At 40.6% G+C, this 22,426-nt stretch overlaps 2 protein-coding genes across 3 annotated transcripts in view; one reads left to right on the forward strand and one right to left on the reverse strand.

Annotated features, from left to right (window-relative positions):
• Positions 1-22,426, forward strand: part of LOC134212578 (uncharacterized) — an 896,490-nt gene that overhangs the window by 436,575 nt on the left and 437,489 nt on the right. The window contains exon 7 of the mRNA XM_062690564.1: positions 6,224-6,342. Within this exon, the coding sequence (XP_062546548.1) occupies positions 6,224-6,342 (119 nt within the window). The remainder of the gene's footprint in view (positions 1-6,223; positions 6,343-22,426) is intronic.
• LOC134212573 (uncharacterized) overlaps positions 6,408-22,426 on the reverse strand; it is a 120,017-nt gene continuing 103,998 nt past the window's right edge. For both annotated transcript variants that reach the window (XM_062690559.1, XM_062690560.1), the window contains exon 13: positions 6,408-6,992. In XM_062690559.1, the coding sequence (XP_062546543.1) occupies positions 6,525-6,992 (468 nt within the window). In that variant the 3' untranslated portion in view covers positions 6,408-6,524. The remainder of the gene's footprint in view (positions 6,993-22,426) is intronic.

Genomic DNA, 22,426 nt, shown 5'->3' on the forward strand with positions numbered 1-22,426 from the left:
AAAAAAGATAAACTAGCAGCACTGCATCAGTTTGACAGGTATTCTGGCCAACTATTATCATGTGTAATTGTAAACGATTTGAATAAACAACAAGGGAGATATGGAGTTAGATAATTTTTTGGTCATTTTGCTAAAAATAATTGGATTTCCGCAACTAGCATTTCATTGCCATATATACGTTCAATCAGGTGAACATTATACCATTTCGATAACCTATTGTATATAATACTTTATGGTACAGAACACCAATCCGGTTGGTTTTCCAAGAAGCCAAAACCATTACTTGAATAATTTTTGGGACTGTGGGGTAAAAGTACGCAGGAACCGGTGGGGCAAGAGTACGCATATGAATCTTTAAATGATGATGTCAAACCCGTATCTCCGGTCGAAATAAGACTTCTTCCAAAGCGTAAAGATCCACAACTAAGAAAAAAGGGACAGAATTCGAAATTATCACAAGTTTTTAGGATAAGTTGAAGTAATTCGGTGTTAGAAAGGATTTAGCGAACAAAGAAGCACTGAAGCGAAATAATGAAATTGTATTAGGACTTGTTGTACACCTAAACATAGTACGAAAACACAATTGCATCTAAATGATAATTTCATTTAATCAAAAGAAACATTCATAAATTACGCAACGTTTAGCTGGGAGGGGTTGCAAGATGTGTGACGATCCATATATTTTTTAGAGGATTCACACAAATAGTGTAAGATAGCGGGAGGGGTGATGAAATAGTCAAATTTTACGTTACGTGATTGGTGGACTTTCTTTAAGGAAAATGCCTTTGTATACGCTACGCGAAACCTGATATATATTTTTACCTATGTAGTTTTTTGTATATATAAAAAACAATGGTTTTTCGTATGAAAGTGCACATTTTTAGGACCCCCTCCCCCTTTAAGAGTTGCGTAATCTTTAAACATTCCTTAATATATGCTCATTAAACATCAATTAAATGTTATTAACTCTTGTTTGTGTAAATATATACTTAAAGCACATGATTGGATAAATGCGTACTCTTACCCCACCTGATGCGCACTTTTACCCCACCGGTGGGGTAAGAGTGCGTTTTTAACTTGTCTTGCAATAAGGGTTCTACTAAAACGAATCTCAATAATTTCAATATTTTTTCCACTGGGTAACATAAAGGAAGAGCATATGAATCATCGACACAGATTTGATATGCAGAAGCTTGCTTCATAAGGGCCACATGATCGATTGAAAACTAAGTGCGTACTCTTGCCCCACTCTACTCTACATAAAAAATCTCTCACTAGCATTCGACTCGGGCTGCGAAATGGTGAGTTGACATCTGGGAAGGAGCGACCTACACAGCTCTGGTCCTCACAAGTTCCAATCTCACGCTTCCACGGGTCTTCCGATGACAATCGACCGCCAGCTAAGGGTTTTGTACTTAGCTGGTAGTGCAGCCTGGGCACTGTTGTCCTTCTGACATCAGCTAGAGTGAGTGGGTGCGACCAAAGGGACCATCGTCCCTAACCCCTAATCCCAAGGCGTTTAGCGACCCGTGCCGAGGGGTTGCATGGTCAGGGGGGTGAAATAATGAGCTAGGCCTTTAACGGAGCCTGTGGGGTACCTGGGCACCCTCCACAGTAATTGTCCCTTACCGCGTCATGCTGGGCTCTGGCGTGGTGGACCTCTTTTCCCGAGCAACTCGTGGGACCAAAATGGAAAAACAAGTCAATTCTTCAATTAGTGGTAGTAGTGTAGGCGACAACCCCTTCGCAAGAGGTGGGTTGTTCAGGTCTCCGCCTAGGAGGCCAGAAGCAATAGTCGGCAGCTCGGTGCGCAGCGCCAGCGTGGGTCACTTAACCATCTCCCAGGCTACGCCGGTAGAGGTTATAGACGGCCCATGGATTGTGAAGGCGATGAACCGCAAATGCGTTGGGCTTTCGGCCTTCGAGGTGGCGATGGAACAGCTGGACGCCATCATCGACTTTGCGTCATCGAAGCATAATATCAGTAAGGACCTCAAGCGGAGCTTGCTGAAATTTCGAAAGTCGATGTTGGATGCCAAGCTGGAGAGGGCGGTCGGGACGGCCAAGTGTAAACCCGTGAAATCCGTGGAGTCGAGGTCTACCCAGACTGAGGCCCAATAATTCGCGGACTTGGGCAAGGTCGAATCGACCAAGGGCGTGCCAGCGAAGACGGTGGTGCCAAAGTCTACCCAGACTGAGTATTCGCGGGCACGCCGGGGTCACTGCCTCACTACCCCGAACAAGGGTAGTGGGGCTGGAAAGCTGAACCAGGACTCGGACGGTGGAAGTGGTAAGGGGTTACGGCAGGCTGAGAACTCTCAGCCGCCCCAGACCAGGGAAATAGACGGGGATGACGCCTCCTGGACCCTGGTCAAGAACAAGAGGAAACCGAAGACGTCAAGTGCCGAAAAGAAGGCCCAGGCGAACAAGGGTAGCAAGAAGTCTAGGGTAGGTGCCAATCGCTCCAGGGGCGATGCCCTAGTCATCAAGCCGGACGAGGCTAAGGACTCGGACGTCTTGAAGGCGATGAGGAGTGACGTCAAGCTCAGTGAACTCGGCGCCGACGTACGTCGAATAAGACGTACCCGGATGGGCGAGATAATCCTCGAGCTGAAGCGGGGCGTCTCGCAAAAGGGCGTCGCCTACAATAAGTTGGCGGAGGAAGTCCTAGGCGAGACGGTCAAGGTGAGGGCACTCACGACGGAGGTGAATCTAAGGGTTAAAGACCTGGACAAGATCACCGAAGTCGAAGAGCTCGTCACGGCACTGCGGCGACAGTGTGAAGTGGTGACGCCCACCGCTGCCGTTCGGCTACGGAAAGGTCCGGCAGGGACACAGGTAGCATTGGTTCGGCTATCTGCTGCGGATGCCTCCAAGGTAGTCAAGTTAGGGAGCGTCAAGGTGGGATGGTCGGTGTGCCCTGTGGGCATATACGAGCAATCCGAAGTTTGCTTCAAGTGCCTGGAACCGGGGCACGAGCAATGGGACTGCAAAGGCCCTGACAGAAGCAAGCTCTGTCGACGCTGTGAATTGGAGGGACATAAGGCACAATGCTGCACGAACCCTCCCAATTGTTTGATTTGTTCCAGCAAAGCTGTGAACAGCAAGCACCCCATGGGGGGTTCGAAGTGCCTGGCGTTTAAGCGTGCTGCAAATTCACAGTGCACGTAACGCAGTTTTTAGGAAACGGCGGATCACGTGTTGTTCGTGTGCCCACGTTTTCGCGCAATGCGTGACCACATGCTTTCCACCGGACCCCGGACCCTGGACAACCTAGCTCGGAGGCTGTGTAGAGATGATGTTGGCTGGAACGCCGTTTTATCGGCTATCGTCCAAATCGTCTCGGAGCTACACAGAAGGTGGCGCGTGGACTCAAGGATGGCTAGTTCAGGCGCAAACAAGAGGTGGTCCAAGGGTTCGGAGTCGGCATCATGGGTCATACCAGTGGTCATGCCTTGTGGTCGAACTCGATCCTTTTATCGAACAAGTGGCCGCGCGAAGAACAACATGGTATCATCGCTTTCGCGGCGTCGGTCAACCAGGCGGGTTCCGATCCCGAGGACGGAAAGGGGTCCTCGTCAAGGCTGGGGTAGGCACCGCGTCGGAAAGTCCCTCTGTGTGTTGGCGAACAGACCGCTGGCGCTGGCACGATACCATGGTGTTCTTCTAAAAAATCGAGTCACGATGTTCGATGCTGCAAGGACACGCAGCTAACCTCGAGGGTGCGTCATCAAACCAACCATATTGTTGGCTTCGCTGTGCAGTGCCTAACTCTTCCTGGGCTGTTGTAGTCACAGCTTCGTGGATATTTTCCCACAATCTGTTGACGTCGCCAGATCCGGTGGCATCTCCAATCTGCTCGTCTAGCTTCTGGTGGAACTGTTCAGCAACTCCTTCACGCCTGAAGGATCTTACATCTATAACATCCGAGAAATGTCGTCCGTCGAACAACACGTGGTCTATCGATGAGCACTCGGATGTTACCAGGTGTGCTTGCGGATATTCTTACGTGCAAAGTAGGTACTGGTGATTGTCATGCCTCTAGCAGCAGCAAAGGTCACAAGTCGCAGACCATTATCGTTGGTAGCGGACTGAAGGCTTCCCGTACCAATGTCAGGGCAAAAGAAATTGTCTCTTCCAATCTGCTCATTTGCATCCCAAGTAGCATAATCGAAGCGAATTCGGTTCCTGCGACTTGATTGTAATTTGAAACATGTGTGTTACTCGGGATCCCCGATGACAATCTTTACATCGTGTGTTGGGCACTCTCCGTAGGCCTTCTCAAGGATCTCATAGGCTTATCGTTCGTTGGGGCATAGTTGAAGAATTTGCATTTCATTCTCAACACGCAAATGCAGTCGCTTGTCGGCTTCCACCGGATAACACGCTTCATCTGCTTCTCGATCACCATGAAGTCAACTTATCGTTCTGCTGTGTCACCGCCCCTATAGTAGATGTGGTACTTGAATGAAGTGTTCGCTATGGGATCCACCGCCCGGAAATCACGTTCTCCAGTTCTGGGCCACCGTTTTTCCTGGATTGCTGCCACACTCACGTTGATCTTCTGCAGCTCACGAGCCAGGAGCCCAACATGTGCGAGTTCATTAAAAGTTCTCACGTTCCAAGACTTTCCAATCGTTGACCTTTATTCCTTTCCGGTTGCCGGGTGTGTTGCCGTTGACTCAATCCGTTTTCTCTACTTTTGCCTTTCTTGGTAACTGTAGAATCTTCGGTAGGCTACCTTACCAGGGTTGCGCTATCTACATCGCGTTGAAGCAGTTGCCTTCTCGATGCTGACACGATGCAGCATGGTGTGTACAGTTTTGTTTAGAGTCCCTCGCTAGCACTCGGACGATGATCAGCCGTCCTGAACACAGGGAACAAACGCTGTTGTGAGCCGCTCCTAACATAGAGAACAGACGCTCGACAGATTTGCACCTCCAGAGAGGAGCAAATTCTGCCTTCCTTGTGGGCATACGACCGTAGATCCCACCGGAGTTGGTTACCCGATCATCCCTAAGGTTGCTCATGTCCCGGCCAGCGCCACAAGGAGGTAGGGATAGGAGTTACCCAGCATTTGTCGTGCCCAGGTTAATATAAAATGATGTTAATGAGTGATGAGTTATTCAGATGGTGAGGAAAACTTAAGAGTGAGAAAAAGTGAGTGAACGAGTAAAAGGACTAGTTAATCAATTAGTGAGGAAGTAAGCGTGTGAAGCAGTGACTGACTGATTGGTTGATTGAGCAAATAAATAATTGAGTAGGTGAGTGAATGAATGGGAAGTGAGTAAACTAGAGAACAAACGTTCAGTGTAAATCAAAACCATGTAAATCCGGATAACCGCGTAAATTCAAAAATCCGCATACATAAAAACCGCGCAAAAAAAACGACTTTATCAAAAATCGATTTTTCACGGATTTACGGGGTTTTCGATCTTTTTAAAAAATCGCATTGAGAAAACTTTTAGAGAAATCCGCGTATAAGAAGTCGAAGTAGAAGAAGAAGAAAACAAAATGATATTTCCGGAGAAAACTTTTCTCGGAAATTATTTTTCCGCAAATGCTATTTTCGCGCGAGAAAGCAACCACCAACGCTAGGTGGATTGATCTGGGTTTTACACTAAGAAGAAGCCATTTTTTTAAGAATTAACTTTATTCCGACTAGTTTGGCAAAATACCCTGATGTCGCTGCCTTGCAGGCGCTGACGTATATGCGTCAATAACAGCATGAAGTGACCCGCCAGAAATTTGTAAGACGAAAGTCATCTAACGCAGATTTCATTGAAAGTGAGAACCTTTTTCGAGAATTTACACTGAGGTCGGTCGTTACGCGGAGAAAGCCGCGTACGACTTCATCGAAAATCGATTTTTCGTGATTTTCTCGAGTTTTTAGATAATTTTGAAAAACCGCGTAAAAGCGACTCCAGTGTATCAGGTACCAGCTATTCAGAAAGGTGTCCGCTACTATGCGTACCAGATACTTTTTTGATACTTGAAGGATTTCAATTTCGCAAATTTAACCTTAGATACCTTTCGTCATACTGATTTCATAAAGTCATAATGTGGCGCTGTAAGCACGCTCAAAGTAGGTAATTCAATGATCCGTTATGCATCTATTCATCGGCAGTAATATGGCAACCAATATTAAAAACTGATATTCGTTTCTAATTCAAAATTTTAATGAATACTTAATATATCTCTATTTCTTTTTTCTTCTTCACAGCTCGTGGTCGGGCAAAGTACGAGGTGACAGTGCGCTTGACCAATGCATCTCACTTCGAGTTAAACGAAAACGGAGAACGCCAACTGAATGAGAACAGTGCTACCCTGCTGGAGAAACAAGTAAGTGCAACTATCCTACGTGATTGGTGGACTTCTTTTCCTAGTAAAACTATCGCTTTCAGCAGATGAATAGTAATATTATTGATTAGGTACCCCCCTGCACCACTCGATTAATTAGGTCGAAATATTATAACAAGATAACAATTTTACGTGATCGCATTAACTCTTCATATAGGTACTGCCTAGAGAATATTCTGTGTGAGATTGCTCCTCTCCTCATCGTCACGTCCATCCGGCGATAGAGATTGGCTCAGCCGATGGGGAGCATTTGCAATCGAGTTCAGCACCCTTCTCACGTTGCTGCTATTCGGATTGCCCCAGGAGTTGGCTCGATTACGGCTGCCGCCACCCGATTCACGAATCGTCGGCATCGGTCCATCTAAACCGTTTGTGCCCCCCTGAGGGTTCTTCTTTCGGATGGAACTTTGCAGTCGAAACGAACGCGACATAGGTCGCAAACGTTGCATTATCGTTCCATGGTTCGCTCCCGTCGATGAGTCTTGCGATTCCAGAAGTGACGAGACCAGTTTTTCCAGAAGTTTTAGATCGGCTGCATTCTGAGAGTTCCGAATTGAGGTGGGGCTTGCAGGTAGACCATTGTTGCTATTACTAGAACTGGATCCTGTTATCCCGAAGAGCCGCTCTGCAATCTGGAATGAAAGAATTAGTTACGTTAATGTTCGTATGGAGGGTATTTCTTCATCATTATAAATCTTTTGCTGAATCTCAGTTAATTACAACTTCGCCTATTTGCCATTATTCTGAATACATCGTTTAAGCACATATTCATAGCATGTCTAAGCAAGTAAGGGTACGTGTTCGAAACAATTTTTTTTTTAATTTATATTCTTAGCAATTGCGAACAAGAAATTTCTAGTTTCACGTGGTATGTTTTAGTTTTGATCATTATTGTGATGTCTTTTATAACATGAGACCGGAAAGCCACTTTGTGTATCACGTGGAAAATAAAATCGTATTATCACATACCCCTGAGAAATCACAGAAGGAGGAAAAGCATGCCGACCAAAAAACACAACTTCATTCGACAAGAAAAACCTTCTTCGTTCCCCCCCATCGAAGATCATAAATCACAAAATACTTGTTCCCAGGCGATTGGTCGCAACAGCAGCAGAAGCAATGGCAGAAAAGAAAGCAACTCCACTCACTTCCTGTCTTCCTCGATGTGTTCTATTTCCTACGAACAACAGCACACAACACTTGGCACGCGGTCCGACTTTCAATAGTGCTCAACGAAGTGGTGTTTCTCCGTGAGGAGCACTTTACCGGCAAATGGACTTTTTTGCTGTAGCCACCAAAAAACCGATGGAATGTCAGAAAAAGATTCTGGTCCCATCGAAATTCTAGTGAGCAGCATGGCGGGAGAGTTTGATTGGCAATTTTTAAAAATAAATTACTCTCCAGAGTTTTCCGGTAGGCGGAAATCTAATGCACAACTTGGTGAGATTTTTTTTTCTAGCTCCAATGTGTTTTGTTGACTTTTCCTAGTAGCTTACGTTTTGGCAAAAAAAAACTATTAGGAAAAGCTTGTCATAATCAGAAAAAAAAATAAAATTGAGGTGGATTTACAAATTAAAATTAATAGTTAAGAACAGCGTTCAAAAACGAAAGATGAAAAAAACAAAGCTATGGAACAAATTAGGGCACAGATTTTCTTAAGTTAATAAAATAGAGAAACTGTTTCCATCTCCATGTCACTGTAATAAATTCAACTCATCTCATGAACAAATAATAACAATTCTGTTTCTAAATTACGTTAGATGAACCAATTTTAATATTTCATCTCTGAAACTGATTATAATGAAACTGATTATAATGATGCTTCTGTCCGACTTTGTGGTCGTTCAAACTCTTCCAGAACTTTTGTGTTGGTAAAATCATTCACAAATCTCCGCGCGAATAATCTCGTTAGCGATCACATCGCTTCAAAAATCGTTTAAAATCAATTCATTCGCGACAAGAGCATTTATTGCTCACTGTTTTTGAAGATGGAGAACAAAAGAAACCTACGATGCTTCAACTCATCCATGAGTTTTGAAGTGCAGAGTTGGGTGTCTTTCAACTCACGATTGATTCGAATCGTTCATGAGTTGAGATTTTGAGTTTTTCCCAAACCTGTTCTCAACTGCTTTCAAGCAAGTGAAATAAGTAAGTTGTAAGTAGTAAGTAGTAAGCGGGTAGTTTTCTAACTTTCATGAAGATTTGGATCATACTTGTCTCAACTGATGTAGTGCAAGATTATCGCTGCTTTATTTGAATGCTTCTATTGTGACCCTATCCTGGACGAAGAGTTTTTTTTTTTTCATTTTGATGAAAATATTGAATTATTTATGTCAAAGTCTGCAATTGCCCATTTTTTAAATGTTTTCTAAGAAACTAGGGAAAAATGTTTCTAAGCAAAATAGCATAAATCCGATTTTATTGACACAGTCCAACACTCAGCCAAAAATAAGTTAAAAATAAGTTAAACATCATTCGAACACCTTACTTTTGATAGACAATCGACTCAGCTCGACGAATTGAGGTGATGTATGTATGTATGTATGCGTGTGTACAAAAATCTGAGACACACTCTTTGGTACTTAGGATTATCCAATTTGCTCGCAACAAGTTACAATTAACACGGAAGGCTATCTAGTTGTTTCCTATTGAAAAATTGGCTCCATTGGCCGTTGCGTCCAGAGGTACTTATTAAAAATACAATACATCGATGGAAAATTTCAAAATCTTATTTTTTCAGAAACTGCTCCAATGACTACAAATTGATATGAATTGACGGAAACAGTAAAAACTATTCCCCTAAAGTGCTATTTTGACCTCTCGCATGTGCTTTTCTCATTTTTGTAATACGCGAGAAAGGCATCACCAACACTAGGTGGATTAATCTGGGTTTTTTCTTTGTATTCAGTTTCTCGTACTTTTCTTGACAAATCGAGTTATAATCCAGAACAGCACAACTTCGCTTTATAAGCGGGGTGTGTATAACCCCACTCCACCGCTCCCCCATGGTTACGCCACTGCTAGCATGCGTTCTTACTGTTATGAAATAATTCACAAAAATTATAAACAATGCTTTTCATTTTTTATATTCGATAGGATAAATATGGGACAAACAAATAAAACAAATAAACAATAAAAAAAGGAAAAAATTGAAAAGAGAAGGAATCCATTCTTACAAATACACCTTGTTTATGCAATATATTTGTTATACGAAAAAGTTCAAATAGGACCCACTTGTACAGATGTGCGCTACCGACAGGTTTTTGCATCACGCCGTCATCAATGGCATCGACACCCGGCTGTACAAAATATATCAAGATACCGATCTCTAACTTATCGCGCTGGTTCACATTAGAAGGAGTCTACACATTACATTTTCCAACATTGTTAGAGTATTGAACATCTGAATGAACTTATAGTTTGTGTCATAATTTGCAGAAATTGAGGAAGGTCGTTTAGCCTACAGCCATTCGGCCGAATGCCACTCGGCAGAATAACACGTTCCACCGAAATGCATCTACCCGAATTCAATTTGGCCGAATTGAAGATTTGGCCGAAAACGGTTTGGCCAAAAATGTGGAATGCACATACGGCCGGAAGCGACATTTGGCCGAAATGGTCCTTTGCCGAAAATGTCGCTTGACTGAACAGGTCATCTGGTCGAAAAAGTCGTTGAGCGATATTGGTCATTTGGCCGAAAATTCATTTTGATCGAAATTGCCGTTTAGCTGAATGGTCAATTCGTCCGAAAATGTCGTTCGATCGAAGAGGTCATGTGGCAGAAAAGGTCATTTGGCGGAATATGCCATTTGGTCAAAATGGTTAAGCAAGATTGACAGAAGGGCCATATTACTGAAAAAATCGATTTTCCGAATAGGTCTTTTGTCCGAAAATGCCGTTTAACCAAAATTGTTGTTTAACAGGAATGGCCATCTGATCGGAAATGTAATTTGGCCGAAAGGGTCATACAGGCGAAAACGTTGTTTGGTCGAGCAGGGTATATGGCCGAAAAAAGTGATTTGGCCGAACGGATCATACGACCGCAAATGTTGTTGGCTGAATGGTTTATAAGGCCAACAATGTCGTCTGGCCGAACAATAGTGAAGCGAATGAGAAAAGTACGAAGTGACTAATACTAATAAAAAGCTGGAAATAAGAAATGTTAAGTAAGAAATGAGAATTGAATTGATTCTCAATCCTTAATTCTCATTTTTCACTAGAGGTGTGCATCGCACAATGGCAAAAACTAGGACCAAACCTCATGTTTTTAGATCGATTTTTTTTGTAAACTTCACACATGTATTGAATGAGCTAATATAAAAAGTGATGATTGAAGCTTGTAAAATTTAATTCTTGGTGACTTAGTGAAATTGATGCGTAAAGTGTGTCTCTGAAAAATAAGTAGGGTAAAAAGAAATTTGATTAAACTTTTTTCGGGAAAGATTCGGAACGATCCGGTATCATGTTTTAAAATCTATTCTTTGTTCTCTTTCCAGTGGTTAGTGTGGGGAATTGCGCCAAAGCTAAAAATTGATCAATGTTAGAGTGAGGGCATGGGCTCCCGGAAGTCCTTGAGTAGCATAACATATGTCGGATAACAATTGTAAACCCAAATGACAAAAAAAATCTTGAATCCCAAAGGTTTTTCTGAATTGAATTCGGACAATTTCCCAAGAAAATCTCGAAAATATCACTACAGAATTCCTTAGGAATTCTGGAGATTTTCTTATTTTCCCGTGAAAAATCCGAAGAATTTCTCGTGGAAATTTCTAAGCATTTTCAAGCATATGGCTCGTGCGACCAAACGGCATATTCGACCAAACGACTTTTTCTACCAAATGATCTTCTTGTTTCTTTTTATTGGCATAACATCCCCACACTGGGACAGAGCCGCCTCGCAGCTTAGTGTTCATTAAGCACTTCCACAGTCATTAACTACGAGGTTTCTAAGCCAAGTTACCATTTTTGCATTTGTATACCATGAGGCTAACACGATGATACTTTTATGCCCAGGGAAGTCGACACAATTTCCAATCCGAAAATTGCCTAGACCGGCACCGGGAATCGAACCCAGCCACCCTCAGCATGGTCTTGCTTTGTAGCCGCGCGTTTTACCCCACGGCTAAGGAGGGCCTCCAGATTAATATACTAGATTTGGTAAAATTGTTCATAAATATCAAGCATTGAGCCCGTTGCGTGCTTATCAAAAACAAGATAAAATGCGCAGTAATTTATTCATTTACCAACCACACAAAGTAGAACAAAATATTTCCAACTATTGTGCGATTATTTATCAGGCGATTTTCTGAAATATTTTGAGTTTTAAGGTGAACCATCCCAGGGCTAAAAACCTTGATAATAAAGAAAACGAAACATATTTTGTTTTGCTTTGTGTGGTCAATAAAGTGAACAAGTTTTTAACGTAGAACTACGTCTATGGTTTCTATCTTGGGGTACACATAACGATTGCGAAAAATAAAAATAAAATGTCACGAAAATATGATAGACTTTGATCTCAGCCGTTTCACAATGGATTTTCAATTTTCTTGAACCTTTCGATCAAGCAAGAGTCAACGCTCCATACCCGATGTATACCCGTTTTTACCCGGATTTCAGTTTTAAGGCGTGTTTTGAAATTTACGCAGTTTTTACGCTGTTTTAATGAACGGTGGATGACCACCAAACGCCGTTGACAGTCACAGCTTCAACGATGGGCTTTTCTATTATGAGCCACCTGAGGCTTATGGGCAAGCTATAGTAAACGCGACTTCTTTGTTCCATTTTGTGTACGTTATAATCATAGCGGTATATTATTAGCAACGGTTGTGGTGGAGATGGAGATGATTCCTGCAAAAAATTCATTAGCAACTTGTTTTTAGCATGTTTAATTAATAGTACCTTTACTGTGCGATTTAGCGTAATAGTGTCTTCCAGACGTTTTATTAGTAATTTATTGCGCTTTTTTTGGAATATTCAGCTTAATCATCAATCCACCTAAAAGTTTTATTGATTTTTTTTTTGTATTTTACAAATTTCAAGATTTGTGTTTTCATTAAAGTTGCAGCAAAACTGTAAAACTTTACCGAGAGCGCCAAGTTTTTTATTTCATTAGCCGACATATTTTTTTCATAATGTCTTATTCATTTTCATCTCTACATTTTTCGCTTGTTTTTGAAAGTTTTTGATAATGACTGTTGCGACTTGGATTTTTTAGTCGTTTTTGAATTTGTTAAAGCTGCAACTTGACAAGGGGCAAATTATGACAGACAATCTCATGCGCATAACAAAGTACAATTAACTGGCTGTTTTTAAATACCTACCTGAACTGTAGAGTTGTGAGTGTAAGGTGTGTTTAACCAAAAATCATTTCATACTGTTCAAAGCAAAAATCAATCTTCCGTATTCTACCATTGTCTCTGTGAAGCTTCAAACCGGCCTTAATCTCAGGCCAGCTTATTTTTGATCTTAACTTGATGTAAATATGCTCTCACTGCAGAATATTATAAACCTTAAGGAGGAAAGAGGAAGTCGATCTAGAGTGCGGCGCTGAGATATGCTCAATAGGGTGGTTCAAAAAACCGGTTTTGCTCCACAGTGCTCATATGATTCTGTATCGTGTTCTGAGTGTCCTTTCCTCTGAAAATTTGAGCTCATTTGGATTAAAACTGATTTAGCACAAGCCGTATCAAGTTGGCATGCAAATTAGTATGAGGAAATTTATAAAAGAATACCTATACCGTGGTTTTCTGAATATAATTGCGTAACTTCTCAATAGGCAACATTATTAATCGTGGCGCAAAAGATTGCGGCTACTATACAAATGCAGGCTGCTATGTTGGACTGCACATTTCAGTGATGCCCTCAAAGAAGTTTAACGATCATGACTATATGACTATTGACTATAGATTCGAAAGCTTTATTAAATTCGATTACTAATTATTGGAACGATTAATTGAGATGCGGTTGATGATGTATGTTTTCTTTTAACCTGCGCTTGATGGGGAAGCGTCATTAACAGTATAATGAAAAAATAAACTTCCCCATACTAATTTGCATGCAAACTTGAAACGGCTTGTGCTAAATCAGTTTTAATCCAAATGAGCTCAAATTTTCAGAGGACACTCAGAACATGATACAGAATCAGACGAGCGCTGTGGAGCAAAATCGATTTTTTGAACCACCCTAATGCTCAACTATTGACAGTTTGAACCTAGATTTGAAAGCAAAATACAAACCCGGGCAAGATCATTATTTACAGTCAAACCTCCATGAGTCGATAGTGATATCGATATATTTATTTAATTGGTCTCAACTGAAAAAAATAAAAGGACGATGAACTGTATTTATCCTAATTGAATTGCTATTTTAAATTAAATTCCTTTTATTTTTTGTTATGTTGGCTCAATATAACTGGATAATAAAGTTTGTTTTTAATAAGTTATTCTGCTTTGCTCTCTGCAATGCATGGCCATGGCATCATGATTTGACTATAAACAGTTTACAGTAAACGCAAGATTGTAGAAAGCGTAGTGCTCTTCTCTTCCACTCCTCAAGAAAGCGTAATTAGATGAGTGCCTAGAGACGACGCCGTACAATTACTCGATTCAAGTTCGAATCCCAGTGAATGCCAACATTTTTTTCAATGCGTAACGAAGTCGGCAACGAAGATTTAACAATTGGGCCCATAAAACAGTAATGGCTGATATCTAAATGATAACTAAATTAGTTTTTTGGGTAAATAATATGTATAATAAAATATTTTATTAACTTAATATCAGTGATAACTATAATTGTTTTCATTTAGTTATTTCAGGAACAAAATTCTTGTATCATTTTTGTTATGTTGGCTGATAATTCAAACGAAATGATAACAAGTTCAGTTATCAAAAGGCTAGATAACCGAATAATAGAATTTGTTATCAATTAGTTATTCATTTTGTTCGGGTACTTATATGGTGTGCAGCAGCTTTGAGTAGGGGAAGAGGCCCCAAAACGCCTTTTGGGTATTCCCTCATATTTACTGAGTTTAGGATGACCGGACCTAAAATTATGAGGGTCAATATAATAGATAGGAAAGCCGGAAAAAAATGAAATTTTTCACATTTTGATGAATCATCTAACATTTCGGCAAGACAAAGACGCCCTACAATGTACCTCGCGTCTCCACGCACGATCCATACTAGAATGCTGATTCGCCGACGCGTGGTACTTTGTTCCCTAAGGCCGATGACATACTCACGCGTGTGCGTGCGCGAACGCGTCCAAGACAAAAGAATTTATTTTGCTGTTATTCTGTTTTACGAGTGCTTAGACGTGTTCCGCATCGCTCGACGCGTCAGTATGTCATCGCCATAAGAGCTGCCAGCTAGGAAAACGTTGATGATAAAAAATGAGCTTTCCGGCAACGGAATATTACCACTTTTTTGAAATGTGAATATCATCAATATGATTAAGATTTTCCTAAATTTCAATATGGCATCGGCTAGCTATATTGTTTAACTACTGTACGATGTAAAAAAATATCCATGAAAATCTTACAGCTAAGACATTAAAATAGTTTTTGCTCAAGCAGGGAATATTGCCCACCACACCCCCTGCCCTTCCCCTACAACCCGATTGGGCTGCACCTTTGAGCTTTTTGAATGGCACGCTGGTTGATAGGACGGTGCGTGAATATAACATTTTCGTTGCGTATTCATCAGGCTTCGGGATTCTCACTCAGCGGAGTATCATTTCTCCATGTTTTACTATGAGCAATTATTCTCACAAAATGCTTTGCTTTTCGAATAGAATGACGAGTGATAAACTCGTTAGCACCGGCTCGCGGATAATTCAATTTTGCACCTCCAAATCCTTCTTCACGTCTTTTTTCCGAAAAATTTGTATGAGTATATTCACTAAAAATTATAATCACACCACCAAACCACACTTTAACGACACCAACACACGAGCTGATGGAAATCTAAAACCCAACTTAATTCACCGAGTAGTGATACTGCCTTTTTTGCATTTAGCCAAGACACCAACCTTATATGGAGCTAATATAGTTCGATGAATCATTTTCTTAATAACTTCTAAACGCAAAACTTAATAACTTCTAAACGATCGTTACCAAATTCAATAGTGATCAACTAAAACTTATTCTCCGTCGAATGCAACTTGTTTCAAAAAAATCGGTTTAGGATTATTTTACGAAAAGTTATCTAATGTTTTTCTTAGCTTTTGTGCACACACATACACACATACATACACACGGACAGACAGACATGTGTTCAGCTCGTGGAGCTGAGTCGATTGGTATATAACACTATGGGTCTTCGAGACTTATATAAAAAGTTCGTATTCGGAGTGAAATGGTAGCCTTCCGGTACAACTTTGTTGTACGAGAAAGACAAAAAACCGCTGCATTGAGTTCAATCAAAGTTAAACCCGACTTGTCTGCTACTACCTACCAGTCGTGGCGCATCATCAGCTGCAATCAGTCTAGAGAAGCAAACTAAACGGTATATGATTTTCGCGAAACATGGGAAAAATGATAACAAATTTTCGCATCATCGCTGCTGTCGGAGTTTATCGCACTGTAAGTTCTCCTAGTAAAATGGGTGGTGAAGAAATCTGTTGTCGCGTGAGTGAGTGAGAAATCCAAACCGTGGTACACCCAGGTTTTTTAAGCGGTTGGAATTCATTACTTTCTTGGTTAACCTGAATTTGCACAGCTTGCAGCTTACTACCTGAATTTTCTTCAAGTTTTTGTGAGTTTTTCATTAGGTTAACTTATTGTTTCATTGACGCTAAATGTCTTAATCAACTAAAACCAAATTCATATATTCTATCTATAGATCGCATCACTTTACGAAGTGAATTCAGAAAAACCTTATCCCAGACAACCGTGGAGATGCAGGGGTATTCTCTGTTTCTAGTAGCAAAGAAAGTCGGACCAATAGTCCTTCTCTTTCTAGAGTTTTTTTTTCTATCCGTTTCGGCTGAAAACTTCGTGAATTTTGCTGGTGCTAAGCCACCATTTAGTGATGTGATATGAAGAGATGTGATTCTGCTCATATTGATAACGCAGAGCAGGTCTTGTTCGAATTAATGGCTAATTCTTGATTATTTGAAAACCTAGTGCTGTTTGCTGTGTGCCTCTAAAATTTTGGTACGGTCGGTGAGGTTTATGACACTCTGGAATCGGAATAGTTTTCTGGTGGAAGAAACGACGCTAGTATCGAACAATCATCCGGCCGAGAGTGAAATGAAATCCTTTTTTGTGTGCTATAATATTTCCATACAAACCTGTTTCAAATCAGGTGGCTTCTTTGAATGCGCCAAGAAGTAACATCGATTCTACGGTTCTAATCTGATTCATATTGTTCTTACACTTATGTGCTATATCGTATCTGAAACTTTATCTACGTTCTGGGGGCAAGGCCCATTCTACTTTTGGCTTAGATCTTGTCAGCGATTAAACCAATCAATTCTATAGTCATGAGGATGCAAGAAATTTTTAACGAAGGAAAGAGCTTTCCGATCTAATCACCACCGATTGTATGTCGTTTGTCTCTTTTATCCTCTGCAAAAGTATTAGTGCAACTCTCAGCGACAGCCCTAATACACTCAGTGGCTGTTTGTCAATTTTCTTTCCTCCTTAAATGTACGATCAGAAAGAATGAGATACTTTTCCATAGCAATCAAGTTGTTACTAAAATTAGGGTTTTTTTTATAGCAGCTACAAGTTACATATAAGACAATTTCTACATTATTTGGCAATTTTGTTTATGGGAAGCATGTGTTTGTCCATCTCGCAGAGTACTCATGCATATTCATTAGGAAAAGATTATTGCTACCGCCTGTTGGTGGTACAGCTAAAAAATCATCTGTATTTTTTGTTGACAAAAATTATGATTTTTATCTTTGCGAAGTTTTTTCTGTAACCAATAATGGAAGTGACAACTGACATGTATTGGAAGGGGGGTAGGGCAATTATTTTTTTTCTTTCTCGTTTCAGAGAGCGAGTATTGGCGCTTAAACCTAGGCTAATTAGCCAGGGCAAATCTAATACCTTGTCCCACCCCAAGAAGAAGCAACACTATGGAGATCGGAGTGACGTAACTTTCTTAGCATTGTCACTCCCAACGTTTGTACAAACTTATATCATTTGCTTATGATGATATTCCTAAACTATATTCCCTACCAACCATCCAGCTCCTTGACATCTATGAGGGCGTCGGTGAGTCGCTGGCCTCTCGTTAAGTAGATGTCATATCATCATTTCCTTCCTTTCCCTAGTAACGGAGAAGATGGGCGTGGCCGGCAATGGTAGCTTTCATGCTTTATCATTTTGGACCTCCAATTGGGTTGCTATTATATCCCAAATAGTAATCCATAAGCAATTGGGGTAAGAAAGTTAAAGAATATACATGACAGCTATCAGTATGCAATCTACGAAATACTCCGTTACCACGCAACGCAACAATAGTCCTTCTCTTTCTATGTGACGTAAGGAGCTGTCCGGCGTCGTTATTAACTGACAATATGAGTGCTCCCATAACATGTACATTCAGACTGGATAGCAAACCCCAAGTCCCATTCATTTGGTTCACTGTACAATTTAGCAACTTTTTTTGTGAATTACGGAGTAGCAACTAAGAATCGTATGGTTATAATACTCGTGCTCAAATTACCAGTTCGGCCAAACGATTTTTCCGGTCAAACGACCTTTCCGGCCAATGTGTATATCGCCCAAATGACTCTCTGCCTAATGGTTTGTTCGGCCAAATGGCATATTCGGCCAAAAAACTTTCGGCCTAGTGTACTTCGGTTAAATGGCTTTGAAATCAGTTAATTTAAGAAACTTTGCATATTTTTCCCTAAGGGCAGTAGGCCCCTTAAAAATACGAAATCCCTGCAGAAATGAAAAAGAATTTTGCTTGGAAAGGCAAAGGAATTTCCCGTTAAATTCAGATAGAACCTTTAAAATATTCCATCAGTCATCAGGAATCTGCTAAATTCGGATAATCCGCTAAAAAAAATTGCTAAAACATGAACCATAACAAAAATTGGTACTGTCACCCCAATAGCGAAAAGATTTATTATGCTTAAAAAAAGAAAAATCCATTTCCTTGTCAACAATGTCAACTGGAAGCCATGTGGCTTTGTTTTTCACAACTCAATCACGAAATTATCTTCTCCCTCTCATAAAATGATTAACGACGCTATTCCTGCCACAAACTGAGAGCCAAAAACCATCTCGAAAACGAGCGGTGCATTTCCGTGCCAACAACAATAAAAGTTGATATGAGTGACATCTTATATTATTAGCGTTCGGGGTGACACATTTTTATCTTTTCAACGTTCTGCTGAGCGAGCTGCAAACACCCGAGCTCTGAGCTGTCGTCACTCGCCTGGCACCAATACGAAGCAGATAAATGTATGCACATTATGCACAATTTGCTCCCTTTATTTCGGGTGGTCGTTGGGAATTATTTGTGCTGCTGCCGCTGCTGCTGGTATGAATGCTTTCTTCTAGCCGTTGTGACCAAACTGAAGGCAGACAGCGAACAATCGCTTTATGGCTGCTTCGCATTGCATCCAACAGCATTCAACCAATAATGGAAGCAAGAGGGCTAGGGCATCCATCTCCTGCTGAGTGTGGAATTAATGCTCTGTTTTAAGCGGACACAGTGGTCCGAATGAGCAATGATGTGTCTTTGCTTTATAATTTTCCTTTCTTTTCTCAATCAATTTTGACTGAAAAAGTGTTTACTTACAAAAGTAAGGGGAAAGCATATTGCTCATGCCCTAGTTAAGCAAATACTTTTTTTTCACTTAGTTCTTATATATAAATAGGTATTTTTACTCCATGTTCATAACTATTTTCACCTCATCAAGTCAAATACTACGTTATGCCATCTCAAAATTGTAGAAAACCTCAATCTTCTTCAGGATCTCCAATTAGCCTTGCGAGCAAAGGCGAAGGATTGCCAATCCGGAGATGGCAATCATGGACGCAAAACGCTTAAAGGCTCCCCCAGACCTAAGCGATTTCATCGAAGCGACGGCGAAAGCTAGTCTTGGCGACTCTATCGTTGGGTCGCTGCAGGCAATGTTCCATTTACGCTTCTATACCAACGGCGACAGAATCGCAGTCGCCAAGCGAAGGAATCGCGTCACGTGTGTTTGGGGGAACCTTAATAGTAGGTACCTACCTATAACAGCGGGCAACTCTTTGGGAACAACACAACACGCGCCAGGTAATCAACATTCTAGCAAGGACAGAGCGTGGAGGCGCTTGGTGGATTGTAGATTAGTGCCACTAGGGCATTTTGCCTTGCCTAAACGTTATATTTTTTATCCAAATGTGGAACTTCTCGGTATTTTCCTACTGTCATTTGATTATTTTGACACTTTTTCCACGTCATAGAAACAATTTTGGTTCTAGTCTATTCATTCTCGAGGAATATGAATATAAAAGTAATATCTATCCTATATGTAAATCCATCGTTAAGGTCGCATCAGTAACAGCATCAGCAGTTATATCGAATGAAATATTCCTCCCTGGAAAATACATCGAATCTTAAAGACGATGCTGAGGTAATCTCAGACCCTAACAGTAATCAGATTTCAGCTAATAATCTGGAATCGTTGTTGACTAAAAAGGCAAACATTTCTTAAGCGAACATATTGATATTTGGTAGCTAATTCTCTACCATTATGTATTTGGTTTTCTGTATAATTTTGTAAGTTTCAATTAATCACGAGAAGCAACTGCGAATTGTAAGTCCATGGTGCTTATGCCCATACTATTTCTTATATCAAATATATTTGGGAAATATTACACCATGTGCTTGCTTGCAGTACCCATTTGTATACTTTTACAGCTATATCAATAAGCTTAAATTTAAATTTTCAAAATTTCGGAATGATAAATTGAAAGTTATGATACATATGTAACAAATGACAAAAATAATTCATAATGCCGACCTAAGTAATATTAAGTTAAATTCCATCTGAGATCGATAAACTAGGTACTTTGTTCATACTTTCTAACTGATACAACTGTGCACACTAGTTGTGCCCCACAGTTGCTACAGGATGAGAAAAAGTCAAGTGCATCGCAAAGGTCATGGCGACTAACGCAACGCTGCCTAGCTCTGCCAGTTAGAGTCGTCTTAGATGCAGCTTTTCGCAGGCGTCCAATATCAGCGCAGCAAAGACGAACCATTCCACGGCTCCACCGAGAACTTTTCCGTTGTTTCAATGAACAAACGAGTGCAAATCGAGACAAATTTGCGATTGCTTTTTATGCACCACGGTCCGGGAGCGCAGGTTCCATCTCATTTTCCACTCGACGGCATCAGCAATAATAATTGCATGTCATTCCGCGTGAACGGAGAGTGATTTTGAATCGGTAGAAAAAAAAGCAAGCAAGTGAAAAGCCTCCAGCAATCAGGAATGGGAAAAATCAAAACTTTTATCATAAGCTCCTCATGGCCGTAAGGGACTTGTCGTGTGCACTTGTGGATGGCGCTTCAGCAAAGTATAAAACAGAATGATAGAGAAAACGGAATGCTGACACCCAGTGATGGCAAACATTCAGATGTGTATTATACTTTAATCAGTATTTGTAACGATTTAAAGAAATCGATTAACAGTGAATACCTAACCACGATAACAAATTATGAAATATCTACTGGCCTACGGTACACAGAAAACAAGGACGTACGACGAATTTCGCGCCAACTCGACCAGCGGTTGGCAGCACCATCTCAGAATCGAATGAAACTTGGTGGGCATAAAGATATGGTATTTCTAACCCACTCTGCATACTTAGTTTTTCAAAAATTGTCAAGAGTAGACCTGTGCGCCGCCGCGCCACGCCGCCGCCGCCAGTGGTTTTACTCGCGCCGCCGCCGCCGACGATTTTGGGTCGGCGCGCCGCCGATCATAATTTTGCCACGCCGATGATTAATCGCAAAGAAAAAATCAATTAACTTAAGTCGAGTCGAGCCAACACGAAACGCTGGAAACGGCCTAATAGTAGAGATCGAAATACGTATCTGCGAAGAAATACAGCGTGGTGGAGTTAATTGGAATAGTACTAAACTAGTCTTATGACAGTTCATCAGTGTTGTTAAGGTGGCTCTCGTCAAAATTCAATTTTAAATCTTAAATTAATAGGCTGGTTGATTAGTTTGAGAGTTTGAATGAGGCTTCATCTAGTATAATAATATATAAATTGTTAAATTGACCTTTGGATCAGTCGGGCACCTAAACTTGTAGATGACTCGCAAAATGGGTTTGTTGTGGTTTATAAGCTTTTGTGGGGCCTGGATACATGCCCAAAGCGTCCCCATTCTTAAAGGATCTGGCATTGGTGCAGGTAAATTGTTGCAGTTTATAAATTTCAAGTTGGCTTATAAGGCAAACTGATTTAGAAAAATATTTAAATCCCAACTGTGATTGCTTTACCGATTTTTTTGTTCCGACTATAATTAAGTAATTTATATTTTGAAATCAATGTCTGAATATAACGAAACCACTTGCTGAGCATCAGCAAAACAAATATTGCTGAGCAAATATTACGAGCATCAGTTAAAAACACTTCTTATTTTTTTATTCACAGCTATTCACAGCTACCCAGAACTGGGGCGTTGACACCTCGATGCATAGTATTTAGTCAAAATATTTAGTTAAAACGTCAGGTATTTCAAACATTACATTTATTTTTTATTGTCTTGAAATCATTTAATATTGTTCTGTAAAATTCCTAGAATTTCTGAGAATATTCGAAGTAAGTATCGTTTGTACATTCATTTAAAAATTAGTTCCGAAATAAATCAAGAAATTTATTTGATAATTCCTCCAGATATTCCTCCGAGAAGTTTCTTTTAAAAAACCTTAGAAGATTATTTAGAAAATAGGAATTTGGGTATTCCTTTGGAGATTCCTTACCAAATTTCTCCGAAAATTCCTTAAGTATTTTCATTACGGATTTCTTCAGAAAATCCTTTACGAATTTCTTTCGGAAATTACTTAAGGAATGCTTTCGGATTTTGTTCCACGAATTCCT

Source organism: Armigeres subalbatus, chromosome 2 (assembly GCF_024139115.2).
Source record: "Armigeres subalbatus isolate Guangzhou_Male chromosome 2, GZ_Asu_2, whole genome shotgun sequence".
Taxonomy (NCBI): Eukaryota; Metazoa; Arthropoda; class Insecta; order Diptera; family Culicidae; genus Armigeres; species Armigeres subalbatus.